The following is a 15617-nucleotide window of genomic DNA, read 5'->3' as shown; positions in this document are numbered from 1 at the left end:
GGCTTGTGTGAGCCTTCTTATGTCAAAAGATCCCAGTAACCACATCCTGAGTCAGGACGTGCAGCTGCACTTGTCAGCCATTGTGAGCAACCTCCAAACTCTCTATCAGACAAGGCGGCAATAGGCTCGTAGTTTTGGGCCTCCACACAGAATTAAAACTAGAAAAACAGAGCTTTATAACCTCTCTCATGACTCATGTATCCATACTAGAGTACTGGATTTCATCCATAGTGATAACTGGTGATTTTTTTTTTCCCAGGGAATCCAAAGCCAACTTTAGATCTTCTTGGTTACTAGGCACATTCATGGTACATAGACACACAGATGAGCAAAACACTCATTGACATAAAATAAAATCTTAAAAATAATTAAATTCTAGTGTTATTCATATTTGCAATATAGCTCTTCATCTACCAGTAGACCTTAAAATAATTTTTCCTCTACAGAAAAGTGATTTGGATGGAGTTCTGATGACTTGTATTTTAATCAACAGGCAGCAGCTCTGGGAACAAAAATCCTTGATGAAGATGGTCTGTTGGATCTGATTCGAACTATGCCAGGCAAGAAATCCAAGTATGAAATAGCTGCTGAAGCTGAGGTGTGTATAAGACAAACCTGGTTTAATGAGGTTGGCATATAAATCTCCTGTTTGATGGAGATGCATAATAGACAGTATTGTTAGCTAGAAGATCAAACGCCTCTGTACCACAAGTGAATTCACCTTACTTCCTCTTGCTCTGGAAGATTGTCTCTCGGGGGAAGAGAGAGGGAAGGTAGCAAACAGTGTGTTCCGTGTAACATATCTACTCATACTTATTTTCCATATATTTTTTAAAAGATTGAAGCAATTTACTTAGTCTTGGTTGGTAAGGAACGAGATGTGTAGACCAGGCTGACCTCATACTCATAGAGATCCACATGCCTCTGCCTTTGGAATGCTGGGATTAAAGGCACATGCCACCACACCTGACCACACTGTTAAAATTTTTTTTGTGTGTGTACACATGCACATGAATGCAGTGCTTACAGAGGCCAGAAGAGGACATCTTTCCCTGGAAATAGAGTTATGGGCAGTTGTGAGCTACCTGACATGGGTTCTGGGAACTGAACTCAGGTCCTGCACGAAAAGTAAGTGCTTTTAACTGCTGAGCTATGTCCTCAGTTCATATTTTATATTCTTGTATTGACTTTATTATAAATGTTACTGCCTGAAGGTTTTGTTTTCTGTTCTTCGTTTTTTAAAGAGGAGTTTATCAGCGTCTTTAGTGAAAACTCTATTAGGAGTTTTCCATTATGACAAAAACTAGTCTCTATTGGTTTTTAACAGTAGAGTAGGCGGGGGAGGGGGACACACAAGGACAGGATGGACGCAGTCTACCCAGCTGCCACTGCGTCTGAACCCTGTCATTGTATGTTTGCATCTCCTCGTGCTCTGCACCTGCCAGTCACTGCAGGACACAGGACCGTCACCAGTGTGACCAGTTTATTCCAGGAGAAAAGTCCCAGGGAATGGTGTGGATTCTGTGACCATGGTCCAGTTGCCAACAGTAGGGAGTAAATGTTGCTGTTTCATGGCCAACTGTACACTGTTCTTGTTGCCCTCTCTCTGCTCCAGGATCCTAGACTCCATTGGCTTGTGCTGTCTCAGCCTCCTCCACCCAAGGGTAGATTGTGCTACCCAATTTGACAAGAATAATGCAGGGTGATACTATGTTCTTTTTGGTGTGTCTCATGTTCATGATATTGATATGTCTTGGTTACTTGGTTGAGATAGTGTTTGCTGGTCTTCTCCATGAGTGGAATGATTTCCTATTTTGTAACTGATGACTTTCTTTTCTATAAGTGGACAGTCACCTTGAATCTCCAGAAATTTTTCCCTTAAATTGATAAAAACTCATAGACAGATATTGGGGTTCAACCTGAAGATCAGAAAAGCAAAGCAGCCAGCCACTGGCTCTTACCTCGACCTCAGTCTGAAAATGGTGACCCTGCCTCCAGGAACCTCAGAATGAGACTGAGCCTGAGAGCTGTCTCCTTCTGTTTTATAATCCTCTCTAGTTCTGGGATTAAGGGCGTGCACCACTACCGCCTTGGCAATCTAGTGTAATAATCTTGGCTACTGGGATTAGAGGTGTGTGCCAGTGCTACCTGGTCTATAAGGGTGGCCAGTGTGGCTGTTTTACTTTTCTGATCCTCGGGCGAGCTTTATTTATTGAAATACAAATTAAATGTCACTACATTAAATGGTCATTCATAAGGTCTAGCATTACTGGAAGACATTTAACTGTTTTAGACATTAAAATATTACTTACATTCCTTAAAAGTCACCTTTTAAAAGCATAATTCATACCAGTGCAGTGATCATCACTATCTAACTAAAAAATATATTTATTTATTTTTGATTGTATGTATTTTATGTGTTTGGGCATGCATGTGGAGGTCAGAGGATAACTTGCTTGAGTTGGTTCTCTCACAGTGTAGCTTCTGAGGATTGAACTTGGGACTTTAAGCTTGGTGGCAAGCACCTTTTAACCCACTGAGCCATCTTGTTAGCCCAATTACTGCATCTGATTCCAAACACTGTGTCATTGCCTCCAAAAATAAATTCTCTACTTATTCATGGTTGCTTGTTATACCCTCTGTCTGGAGGTCACTATACTGTTTTTTTTATGGATTTCCCTAATTTGGACATTTAATATAAGTAAAATCATACCATATGTGGCCTTTTGTTTTTAGCCTTTTCACTTTTTGTAATGGCTTCACAGCATACCAAGTTGTAGTATGTATTACTATTCAGTCCCTTTTATGATTGAATAATGTCCCATTGTGTGGATCGCAGTAATTTTTTGTTTATGCTACGTTCCGCAGTGGATATTTGGGTTCTTTCATCTTATGGTTGTAATGTGTGTGTACCATCCAATACAGTGCTGCTCTGACTTTGTATATACAAGTTTTTGAGGAAACATTAGCTTTATGTAATCAAGAAACTTTAAAACAAGCAGTTGTTGTTTACCCCATGGCCCCGTCTTTCCATTTTAAAAATGACCACTACATTCTTGGCTTGCTGTGATGTTTGTGAAGTGTGGGAAGTGGTGACTGCGCACTGCATAGTCCATTGTGACAGGAGCAGCCTAGGTGCAGTAGCTCACTTGGCTATGTCACCTTGCCTCTGGGGTATGTGTAGCAGGATAGAAGGCTTCTGCATTTCAGGGATTTTTTTCTTTTTTAATCTTCCCTCTTCAGATGAAGAAAGAAAAGTCCAAATTGAGGCAAACACCCCAAAAAAATGACCAAGGAAAAAGAAAAATTAGTCCAACCAAGAAGGAGTCAGAGTCTAAAAAGAGCAAACTGACTCCCCAAAAGTGCAGCCCGGCGAAGGCTGTGAAGAAGGAAGCAGATGTGTTTCGGAGGGGCCTGGACTTCACGGAGCACAAGGTCAAGGAGAAGTCTGGCAACAACAGGGCTCAGGGTCTAGCTGAGGACAGCGGCGGGGACAAAGTGGAGAGCCTGCTGTGGGTGGACAAGTACAAGCCCACCTCGCTCAAGCACATAATTGGACAGCAAGGTGACCAGAGCTGTGCCCACAAACTACTGCGCTGGCTCAGAAACTGGCATAAGAGTTCTCCGGAAGAGAAGAAACACGGTGATTTTACAACTTGTCGTTTTATGTGTGTCTGTCGCATGTAAGGCTCAGTTGCACACATGGGCAAAAGGCTCATGGTTGGTCCATTTATCTGTCAGCAAGTATTTATTGAGAACCTGTTCAGAGCCCAAGTGCAGTACTAGGCTCTGGTGGAGCTCCCGGAGAGCCAGTTATTAAATGCATGTGCCAAGTACTACTGTAGGGTAAGTACAGGGAGCTCTGGGGATGCTGGTGTGGTCAGGAAAGAGGATGTGAGCTCTCTGGAGGAGACTTGGAGCTCAAGTAGATAGCTAGGTGTGTGATACTGGGCAGAAAGAATGACCAGTCCCAAGATCTGAAGGCCTATGAGAGACCATGGAGAGTGCTCAGGGCCCATGAGGGAAAGGCACGGAGCTGAGGTATGCATTGGCACAGCGGCCTAAAGCTCAGTTACGTGTGTGATGTGCTTCAGTAGTGGGGAGGTCTGCCCTGTCCCTCTGTGCTTTGGGATGCTGTTGGGCAGTTCATGAACAATCCTGTGTTCTAGAGTCCGCTAGATGGTGCATGTTCATGCTCTGGAACTTATTTTCCTCTAGCAGCAAAATTTGGCAAACTTTCCAGCAAAGATGATGGTTCCAGTTTCAAGGCAGCATTGCTGTCTGGCCCTCCGGGTGTTGGCAAAACCACTACAGCTTCTCTTGTGTGTCAGGTGGGTGCGGCTGGAAACGTAAAACCTTGCAGTGATTACATAGCTCCTGTGTGTATGTGTGCTGTGTGTAAACCTTGTGTGTATATTTTCCTAGCGAGTTCTTTGGCTCTAGCGATGTTTGTCACTCCATCCTCTAGGAAACACTATTATTCTGGCTGGGCGTGGAGGTGCATGCCTATCTATATTCCAGCACCGGGGAGGCAGGGGACAGTCTAAATTCAAGGCCAGCCTGGTCTGTGTAGTGAGTTCCAGGACACACAGAATGTTTTAGAAAAACCAAAGAAAACTAACAACTGCCCCCAAACCTATAATTCTATTGGCTATTGTTATACATCTATTTCCCCTTAAAGGTGGAGGATGTGTTCCTAAGCCCCCAGTAGATGCCGTAGCTGCAGGCAGTATAGAGCCCTGTGTGTACCATGCTTTCCTCTGGGCCCCTTGTCTGACATTCGTCTGACCTTCGGTGTCTGTGCCCTGGTGCCCTCCTTGCGTTCCCACTCTTATTCTTTAGGGCCATTATTAAGTAAAGGGTTATTTGACACTGTGCTGCTGGGGCAGATGGTCTGATAACCAGGGGTGAGCCACTGTACCTAGCTTACCAGCTGTGGTTTTAAGAGCAAACTTCTGTGTGTGTTGTATGTCTGTATGGTGTTTTAAGAATCTCTAAACTATGAAGAATATTGAATTTGTTTATTTGTATCATATTTAATATTTTTACTTGTGTTTTTTATGTGATTTAGAAACTCTTGTGTTCCTTAATTATGACACCCCCCTCCCCCCCGAGGGTCATTTGCACTGTGATAGTAACAATTTCCAATATTTTTACTAGGAATTGGGCTACAGTTACGTGGAATTAAATGCAAGTGATACTCGGAGTAAGAACAGTTTGAAAGCAGTTGTTGCTGAGTCATTGAACAACACCAGCATCAAAGGCTTTTATACAAGTATGTGTCGTTTTGAACTGCGGCTGTGGCTGTCTTTCAGTGTTCTGTAGTGAGCACTGCTGTGTGTGGGCATCCTGGGCTGTCCTGAGCGGTAGCTACACCCTCGCAAGTCTCAGGGGCTCTGAATGTGAGAAAATGTGTGCTTAGTAACACAGTTTGCACTTTGTATGTGATTTTACACATTGGCAGGTGAATCCCATAAAGGAATATGGAAAATAAATGAAAAATACAGTGTGATAAATGTGAGGCCAGAAGGCCTTTGTAAGGCCTGTGGTTGATTGGGGCATTCTGTAATCTACCAGTAAAAGGATGTATTTGTTCAAAAAGCCTTGAAGAATGAGGGGCCCATTTTGAGCTAGATGGTATTCAGGTTGTGACTAGTGAAGATTTATTAGTAAGGCTCCACATGCCTGTGGAGAATTACTCAGAACTTTGGTTTTTTTTTGCATTTTATTTGGAACCTTGGTATTTTTAATGCTGGAAATTACTTGTTGAAAGTTGCTCAGAAAAAGTCCTTTCTCTCACTCACAGTCTTTTTCTGTTTGTGTGTGTGTGACGTGTGCATCACCATACCCAAGAGTTTTTATGTATATTATAGGGTTTGAACTCAGGTTCTTGTATTTGCAGTGCAAACTCTGTACTGACAGCTATCTCTCCATGTTACTTTTTGTATATGACTAGTGGAAGTATTAATACAACTCATAAGTAATCTGGCATTTTCTTTTTTTTTTTTTTTTTTTTTTTTTTTAAGATTTATTTATTTATTGTGTACACAGTATTCAGCCTTCTTGTATGCCTGCAGGCCAGAAGAGGGTACCAGATGTCATTACAGATGGTTGTGAGCCACCATGTGGTTGCTGGGAATTGAACTCAGGACCTCCTGAAGATCAGCCAGTGTTCTTAACCTCTGAGCTATCTCTCCAGCCCTCCATGTTACTTTTTGTATATGACTAGTGGAAGTATTAATACAACTCATAAGTAATCTGGCATTTTCTTTTTTTTTTTTTTTGGTTTTTTTCCGAGACAGGGTTTCTCTCTGGCTTTGGAGCCTGTCCTGGAACTAGCTCTGTAGACAAGGCTGGTCTCGAACTCACAGAGATCCGCCTGCCTCTGCCTCCCGAGTGCTGGGATTTTGGCATTTTCTTTAAGTTTAAATCATACATAATTTCTGAATTCCAGTTTCTGGAATTTAGCTGTCGTTATACTTTAATATGTGCACAATGGCATAAACACACACACTATAGACACAGACACACATAAGACACATACGTACATATGGGGATATTTAAATATAAGTATGACATAGCAAAAGCTTGGAAGTATCTAGATTTCATTAATAAACTAAATTATACATTTATAAAGTAGAACATTAAATTACATTAAAAATGAAATGTTCTTGAGGTTGAACATTCCCTTTTCTGGTATGCAGAAATGTATGCATACAAAATACCCATATACATAAAATAAATAAATCTTTTTATTATTAGATTTTTGTTTTTGAGTCTTTGTCTGACAAGGAAAAAAAAAGATTTTTGTTTTTAAGACAGGGTTTCTTTGTGTAGCCTTGGCTGTCCTGGAACTCGCTCTGTAGATGAGATTGGCCTACTCACAGAGATCCACCTGCCTCTGCCTCCCAAATGCTGGAATGAAAGGTGTGTGCCACGACTTCCTGGAAATAAGTAAATCTTAAGAAAAAGGAAGTGTGATGGATGGATAGATGGATGGATGGGAGGGAGGGGGAATGGATCAATGACCACAAATTATTAAGTGAAGAACCACATGATACACATTGTAAGGGAGCTGCTGGGAAGAGAAACTGGGACTGTGGAAGGGTTGGGAGAATTTCTTCTCATGGTTTAACACTTGCAGCTTTTGAAACTTAAAATATGTTTAGAACTTTCTGCAGAATAGCAGTTTGAACAGTGTTCCTGTGTCTTTGTCCTGTCTCACCCTTGGCCAGGCGGAGCAGCCCCTTCGGTAAGCTCGAAGCATGCTCTCATCATGGATGAGGTCGATGGCATGGCAGGCACTGAGGACAGGGGCGGCATTCAGGTGACAGCATTATATCTTTCTTTTACTGTTGGTTTTTAGATTAAGAAATATGGGTTATAGCATTTGAGGGCTTTTTTAAAAAAATACTAAAATATATTAAATAGTATTAAAGTAATGATTTTTATGTTTCCAATTTGCCTTTTAGGAACTCATAGGCCTGATAAAGCATACTAAAATTCCTATCATTTGTATGTGCAATGATAGAAATCATCCCAAAATTCGCTCTTTGGTTCATTATTGTTTTGATCTTCGTTTCCAAAGACCTCGGGTTGAACAGATTAAGGTATGATGATTGTAATTAAAAAAAAAAAGAAAGAAAAAAAACACATTTACTTGGTGTGTGTCTCTGTGTGTCCATGTACACACACATGTGAGCTCATGCATGTACAATAGGGTATACATGTGGAGGTCAGAGGGCATCCTTTGGGTGGCCATTCTCTCCTTGTACCATGTAGGGTCTAGGGATCAGTCTCAGGCTTCAGGTGTGATGGGAAGTGCCTTTACCCACTGAGCGATCTTGCTAACTGCCTTAGGGTTCCTATTGCTGTGATGAACACGGTGACCAAAAACAACTTGGGGAGGAAAGTTTTTTTTTTTTTTTGTTTTTTTTTTTTTTTTTGCTTACATTTTTTCACATTTTCACATCACTGTACCATAGAAGGAAGTCAAGACAGGAACTCACACAAAGCAGGAACCTTCCTCGATGCAAGAGCTGGTGTAGAGACCATGGAGGAGTGATGCTCCTCATGACTTGCTCAACCTTCTTTTTCACAGAACCCAGGGATGGCACCATTCACAGTGGACTGGGCCCTCCCGCATCGATCACTAATTAAGAAAATGCCTTTCAGCTGGATCTTATGGAGGTGTTTTCTCAATCCCCTTTGCTTGTCTCAGATGATTATAGCTTGTGTTGGGTTTGCATAACACTAGCCAGCGCACTGGTTCAGAGTTTCTTTTTAAATGTCATTATCATCTTTACATAAAGGTTGATTTCAACTTTAGGCAGCATCAATATTGTAGCCAGTGAAGTTTATCCAAGATGCAATGATTGCTAAATGAAAACTTGGGTCAGTTTTCAAAGGTATCTCACAAGTATTTTAATAGAATCTTAGATGCTATGAGTTAAAAAGGCCAGTGACGATGTCCTTCCTTGTCAATTTCAGAGTGCGATGCTGTCTATTGCATTTAAAGAGGGTTTGAAGATCCCCCCTCCAGCCATGAATGAAATAATTTTGGGAGCGAATCAAGATGTCAGACAGGTGAGTTAGGTATATATTATGTGTCAGTTGTTACTCTTGTAATTTTATTGTTTTGTGTGTATGGGCGTTTTGTCTGCATGTAAGTGTGCGCTGCTTGTGTGCCTAGTATTGGCAGAGGCCAGAAGCGGGCATTAGAATGCTTGGCCCTGGAATTACAGATGGCTGTGAACTACCATATGCTCTTAACTGCTGAGCTATCTCTCCAGCCCTTGACAATGGTTAGTTCCTTTGCCCCCTCATTCTTCAAACTTGTCCAGGATAGGAGAGTAGTCACCCTTTCTCCTGACATTGTCTTATTTATGTTTCTTGTAGGTTTTACATAATATGAGTATGTGGTGTGCACAAAGTAAGGCACTAACGTATGACCAAGCCAAGACTGATTCTCAGAGGGCCAAGAAGGACATCAAACTGGTAAAATGTGTTCCCATTTCTTAGTTATGAGGTGGAAATGTTTCTTGTTCTGCGTGTACTAGCTTTGTAGACATAATGCACTCCTGGGTTGGACCTGTGGAGCCCAAGGACTTGTCAGACCTGTAGACAGTGGGACAGTGAGCTTTTCCGCAGGCATAGTCCTTGTCTGTTGCAGATTCTGAGAAAGGGATGTTTTAAGTGAGACCCATGCTTCATCAGCATACCTTCTGCATGCATTCATGGCCTGTAAGGTTTTTACTGCTGGGAATTGTGTATTTCGGACGGTTTAGTTTAACTCCACAGCTAGGGGTCTCTATCGGTTGCCTCTGCACTCTGTTTTACTAGTCAGAAATTATAATTAGAGCCATAAGGGTTCTTTCCCTCCTCCCTTTCAGGACAGGTTTTCTCTATGTAGCCTTGGCTGTCCTGGAATTTAACTTTGTAGACCAGGCTGGCATCAAAATCACAGGGATCTGCCTTCCTCTGCCTCTTGAGTGCTGGGATTAAGGGTGTGCACCACCACCGCCTTGCTCATAACCACCAGTCTGTTCCATCTCCATAGTTTTGCCTTTTCCAGAGTATTATATAGTGAGAATCATATAGCATGTGGCCTTTGGAGATTGACTCCTTTCACACATAGAGTACGTTTGTGTACATTTAAGGCTCTGTCCTGTCTTCTAATGGACTGACCAACTGTTCTTTCCTTTCCCTGTCCTTTTAGTGTATTTGGTCTTTTGAGATTGTGTGGCCTGTGCTCAGTCGGGCTGGCTTCTAGACAGTGTGCAGCTGAGGCTGACCTTGAACTCCATCTCCCAAGTGCTGGGATTACAGATAGATCCCAACATTCCTATCTGGTATTTTTTTATTAAAATCGTTGAGTAGTAATAGTCCAAGGCCTAGACGTGTATTAGTTTATTTACCCGTTTGATTACTGAAGGACATCTTAGTACTTCCAGATATTGATAAAGGTGCCTCAAGCTGTTCATTTGGGACCCCCAAAGTGTTGTGCTATCTCCTCAGCAGGCAGTGAAGGTTCCTGTTGCTCATCTCTTTACCAGTATTAGGTTTTGGTCATTCAGTCATTTTGTGTCCCTTCTTGGCAGGGCCCATTTGATGTTGCCCGGAAGGTGTTTGCAGCTGGAGAGGAGACTGCACACATGTCACTGATGGACAAATCGGATCTCTTTTTCCATGACTATTCCATAGCCCCCCTCTTTGTTCAGGAGAACTATGTCCATGTAAAGCCTGTGGCTGCAGGGTAAGCACTGAGGACACTGGGGTAGGATCAGGATCTTCCAGCACTACAGAAGCCAAGTGCTTGTGCAGAACAGCTGGGGTGGAGGGTGCTGTAACCCAGACTGGCTCTTCTCTGCAGGGGTGACATGAAAAAGCACTTGATGCTTTTAAGCCGGGCGGCAGACAGCATATGTGACGGTGACTTAGTGGACAGCCAGATCCGGAGTAAGCAGAACTGGAGTCTTCTGCCCACACAGGTAAGCGTGGGGCCTACTGCAGCTGAAAAAGATTCTTGTGGTTCTTGTAATTAGTTTTTTTCTTTAAATAATTTTATTTTATGTTTATCAGTGTTTTACCTGTATGTATGCATGTGCCTGTGGAGGTCAGAAGAGAGCATCAAATACTCTAGAAATGGAGTTACTGATGGTTGTGAGCTACCATGTGGGCGGTGGGAACTGAACCCAGGTTCTCTGGAAGAGCAGCAAGTGCTTGTAACTGCTGAGCTATCTCTAGTCTTTTGTGGCAAAATTATAGTCTGTTTAGAGAAAATACTCTGGTCACTATTGTCTTTATTTGCTAAAATGTGTTTTCATGTAAACGGAGGAATGGGAGTAAATGTTCTAGGTGTCAATTCTAGCCACAGGTGTGCATCAGAAGTCTTACTTACTGTTTTACCTTAAGAATCTTTGTGCATTTGTGGCTCTCTGAGAGGGTCACTGCTCAGAGCCCTGCTAGAAAAGTGCACCCAGGGCAGAAATGGCAAGGTTCTTCATTGCTGCAGAAGTCCATTTTATTATGAAAACAGATTTAATATACACTTAATCTTTAAAAGTATTCTTACATGTGAGAATACATACTAGACATGGAATCCAGAGCCTTGTACATGCAAGATAGCACTCTACCGCGGGCCTGTACCCAGAGCTCTGCATTTTGTGTCCATTCATTACTGGTCCGAGTAACAAAGCTTTCCAGAAAGAAAGTCTGCCCTCTTCTGTTTTTGTTTTGTTTTGTTTGAGTCTTGTTGTGGAGCCCTAGTTAGTCTGGTATTCATTCTGTAACGCAGGTTGGTCTCAGACTTGAGGCAGTCCTGTGTCAATCTCTTCCAGGTGCATATCTGCACACCCAGCCCTCCCTGCCCTCTTTTAATTCAACCCATACATTTGCTTGAAAAGAAAAAAACAATGCCTCATTCTTGAAGTATAGATCGTGTATACAGTGCTCTGTCTGCATGTATACCTGAACACCAGAAGAGAGCACCAGATCTCATTACAGATGGGTATGAGCCACCATGCAGGTGCTGGGAATCGAACTCAGGATCTCTGGAAGAGCAGCCAGTGCTCTCAGCTACTTAACCATCTTTTCCCCCACTAGATCTTTTTTTAGAAATCTTATTTTCACAAAATTTGTACAAAAATGTTTTCTTTCCTTAGTAGTTGTACATTTGAGATTTTATCTTAAATAATTTTAAGCACAGAAAAACACTATATAAAAATATTCCCCAAAGCATTAGTTCTAATATAGGAAACACTGCAGAAAACTCCCATGTCCAGCTACAGGAGGATGGTAAGTCATCCTGGTGAAGCCCTTCTACCTTTAAACCAGTTTGTAGAGATTATCTAATGAGAACTTGGGAGAAAGTATTAGTAGAATAAGGCAGGATGTAACATTTGTGGAAAGTTTAATTAAAGTCTTCAACAGACTGAAAATGCTGCTCAGAGAAGATGTCTGAAGTCACACCTCCCCCCTGTGCATCTCCCTCGGGTGGCAGCTCAGTCTGCTCTCACCTGGTCTCCCTGCCATCAGCTGCCACGTTCCTCTGTGTGTGATTCCTTCTGGGCTGTGATATTGAGGCTGGTTGGTCAAGGCTGCAAGGATGACTTCTGAGACAGAACCAGGGTTGCTTGTGGCTCTCTCCCTCTTCTCCACCCCTGTGTGTGTGTGCTGTATGTGTGTGCTGTATGTGTGTGCACTCCCATATGTGGAGACCAGAGCTCAGCCTTGGGGATTATCCATCAGGTGCCCCTCTGCCTTGCTTCTTGTTTTTTGTTTTGTTTGGTTGGTTTTTTGAGCAGGGTCTTACTATGTAGCCTTGGTTGGCCTGGACCTCTCTTTATATATAAGGCTATCCCTGAACTGAGAGAGATCACCTGCCTCTGCCTTCTAAGTGCTGAAATTAAAGGTGTGTACCTCTGTGCCTAGTTTTCTGTGTGTGTGTACATGCGTGTGTCTGTTTGTCTGTGTAAATGTATGTCGTGTGTGGGTGAGTGCATGTGGAAGCCAGAAGAGGGCACTGAATCCCCTGGAGCTAGATGAGCCACACATCAACCAGTTGTGCTGGGAACTGAACTTATGTTCTTCAGAAGAAAAATAGCACTTTTTTTTTCTTTGTGTTGCCCTGGCTATCTTGGAACTCACTCTGTAGACCAGGCTGGCCTTGAACTTGCAGAGATCCACCTACTTCTGCCTCCTTAGTAATGGGATTAAAAGTGTGCACCACCATGTCCTCTTAACTGTTGAGTCATCTTTCCAGCCCTCACCTATTTATTTAAGGTATACGAGTGTGAGTGTGAGTGTGTGTGTGTGAGTGTGTGTGTGTGTAGGTACCCGTGGAGGCAGGTGCATTGGATCTTCTTGGAACTGGTATTGGAGACAGCCTTGTGAGGATGCCAAGACCTAAACTAGGGTCCTCCGGAAGAACAGTACATTCTTAATGGCTCCAAGATAATAGATGATGGCCTGGAACTTGATTAGTTTACGGTGACTGGCCATTGAGTCCCAAGGATCCTCTTGTCTCCTACAGTGTTGGGATTACCATTTTCTCATGACTACTGGGGCTCTAACTCAGGTCCTCTTGTGCAGGTGGCAAGCACTTGACCTAAACTGTCTTCCCCAGTCTTTACTCTGTTTTCTATAGGAGAAACTTCCCATACCTGTAATTAGGACAGGGAGATGGCGCTGTAATTAGGCATCGGGCCATTACTTCATCCATGGACTGCTAGTCTGTTTTTGGTTGCTATAATTACCTGCCCACAAACTAGGTAAGACTTAAAGAACAGATTATTGCACTCACAGTTGTGGGAGATGAGGAGCCTGTGTCTGGTGATGGCCTCCTTGTTTAAAGAGTGCTGAGTGGTACAAGGTCTGACCTGGCAGGAGACGGATGTGTGCATGTATGTATGTATGTTTAGGTATGCTTGGTCTCTTTCTCTTACGGAGTGTCTAGCATTCACTTAAGATTCTCTGCTCTAAGTCACTATGCAGTGACCCCCATCTTCAAATGCTGCATTTGGGTTAAGTTTCCACCCTCTTTATACCTCACATGGGATGAGAATTGTTAAAGAATACCCCCAAAACAAAATGTTAATAAACTTCCACCTTAGTTTACCTTGGGGGATAAAAGATGTTTAAAAAATAAACGCGGGTGATCTTCAAAAATAAATAAAGCCTAAGATTCCCTTCCAATATTGCTGTGTGAACTGTCTCAATTATTCCCTCACCTCCACGCCAGTCCAGAGAGGAGAAAATGGTTTATGTTGGCATTGGACCTTGACACTAAAGAAATAACTTTATACCAATTTAAATTCTGGACTGTATGTTTGATCTCCCCCCTCCCCCCAGGCCATTTATGCCAGTGTTCTTCCTGGAGAGTTGATGAGGGGCTACATGACTCAGTTTCCCAGCTTCCCAAGCTGGCTGGGGAAGCATTCATCTACGGGCAAACATGACCGGATTGTTCAGGACCTGGCCTTGCACATGAGTCTTAGGTAAGCGGGATTAGTGCCATCCCTGTCACTCTGCTACTCTGTAGGGATGGTATGCACTTGAAGGCGGCTGGATTTCATTGCTCATCAGCTAAATGATCTGGGTAAGTTCCTGCCATCTGGCCTGAGTTCTGTTGCTTTAAAAAAACCAGCCAGATGGCAGATGTGTCATGATTTGAGAGCATTCTTAAAGTGTGTACATCTTTTAAAAGTCTGCTGTTGTTTGTTGGTGCCGGAAGTGTGTTTGTATTAGTGGAATAACTTTGATCTTCAGGATAGGTAATATGGAACCAGAAGTATTCATAAAGAAATGATAGTTTTAACCTGTTTTACTAGAAAGCTGGCCTAGTCATCTGGGATAGGGAACACAGATTGGCACATGACAGGAGCTGCCACTCGGGTAATGAAAGTGAACATACTTGGAAAAGTTTAAAGAAGTTCAACAGTGCTTGAGTTTGTCACAGCTTGTTACAGTTGATAAGTTTTTACCATGGGAAGGATCTGCTGATAACCATGAAGCCTGCTGAAGAGTCCTATTTTCATTTCTGGGCCTGCCCTGGTCACTGGGAAAGCTGGGGCAGTTCCTGTCCTGTATGTCCCAGTTCTCACTAAATTCTCTCTTCCTAGCTCATGGCAGGCGTCTCTTATTCCGCCCTTAGTTTCCTTTGCTGCTCTAACACAGAGTGACTAAAACAACACTAACTTACTGGGTTCTCAGGGTGGGCACAGTGCCATCCCCAGGTCCTTATAAAATGGAGGCTGCTGTGTCAGAGTCAGGGAGATTTGAAAGTGCTGTTCTGTGGCATGGGACATGGAGGAGCCACAGACTCTTTTGCGTTTGCTAGGATCACCAATGTCACTTCCACACCCAGCCGAGGTCCCCCAGCTTGAAGCACCTGGCTATAGTACTGCCAGGCTGGAAGCAGTTGTAAAAATGAGGATTGGAGGCATTTGCTCAGTGTTTTACTTTTAAGGGAATGCCAGTATTTGGGAAAGAAAAGGTCAGTTTTTTATTTTTTTATTTTTTATTTTGTTTTTTCTGAGAGAAGGTCTCTGTATAGCCCTGGCTGGGTGGGAACTCACTCTGTAGACCAGGGTGGCTTTGAACTCACAGAGGCCTGCGTCTGCCTTTGGAGTACTTGTGTCACCACACCAGCCCAGAAAAGTTAATTCTTGATAACACTCTAGTTCTCAGCAGCCCAAAGCCGGTTTCCCTGCTTGCCCTGGATCATAGACCACTTTCCAGCTTTGCAGGCAGTCTCTGCAAAACCCTGCCATCGATGGAAAAGTTCCAAGTACAGACATGAGGAAGTACAAAGGAGGCCTTCATGTACAATGTCTATTACAGTCAGACCAAAAAGTGTTGTCCCCTCACTCCTGCAGGAGTGGCACTGAGTGTAGGCACTCTCACTGCTGTTTCCTGTTGCCTTTGGTATTGGGGGCTGGGAATGATGCATCGATATGGCTATGGTAAGGCTAAGCACAATTGTTGGGGTGTTGAGTAATATGGAAGTAGAACCCGTATTTGCTTTCCAGTTAGAGCAAAGGAGAAAACTGCCTTTGAGCACAGTGGGGGAGTGCTAGATTGATGGAGGAAGGTCATTGGTTAATTAAATAAAGAAG

The 15617-nt window shown here is 42.9% G+C and overlaps 2 protein-coding genes across 4 annotated transcripts in view; one reads left to right on the top strand and one right to left on the bottom strand.

Annotated features, from left to right (window-relative positions):
* Rfc1 (replication factor C subunit 1) overlaps nt 1-15617 on the top strand; it is a 79356-nt gene that overhangs the window by 59145 nt on the left and 4594 nt on the right. For 2 of the 3 annotated variants that reach the window (XM_013350781.2, XM_005359262.2), the window contains exons 12-22: nt 494-598; nt 3244-3643; nt 4219-4331; nt 5161-5275; nt 7236-7327; nt 7473-7610; nt 8491-8586; nt 8899-8997; nt 10101-10255; nt 10373-10490; nt 13852-13997. In XM_013350781.2, the coding sequence (XP_013206235.1) occupies nt 494-598; nt 3244-3643; nt 4219-4331; nt 5161-5275; nt 7236-7327; nt 7473-7610; nt 8491-8586; nt 8899-8997; nt 10101-10255; nt 10373-10490; nt 13852-13997 (1577 nt within the window). The remainder of the gene's footprint in view (nt 1-493; nt 599-3243; nt 3644-4218; nt 4332-5160; nt 5276-7235; nt 7328-7472; nt 7611-8490; nt 8587-8898; nt 8998-10100; nt 10256-10372; nt 10491-13851; nt 13998-15617) is intronic. The other variant, XM_005359263.3, reaches the window with a different exon arrangement.
* Wdr19 (WD repeat domain 19) overlaps nt 6916-15617 on the bottom strand; it is a 78015-nt gene continuing 69313 nt past the window's right edge. The window contains exon 37 of the mRNA XM_026785154.1: nt 6916-6944. The gene's annotated coding sequence lies outside the window, so the exon portion shown is untranslated. The remainder of the gene's footprint in view (nt 6945-15617) is intronic.

Source organism: Microtus ochrogaster, linkage group LG1 (assembly GCF_000317375.1).
Source record: "Microtus ochrogaster isolate Prairie Vole_2 linkage group LG1, MicOch1.0, whole genome shotgun sequence".
Taxonomy (NCBI): domain Eukaryota; kingdom Metazoa; phylum Chordata; class Mammalia; order Rodentia; family Cricetidae; genus Microtus; species Microtus ochrogaster.
Note: the sequence above shows the minus strand (reverse complement) of the source record. Positions and strands in the feature narration are given on the sequence as shown.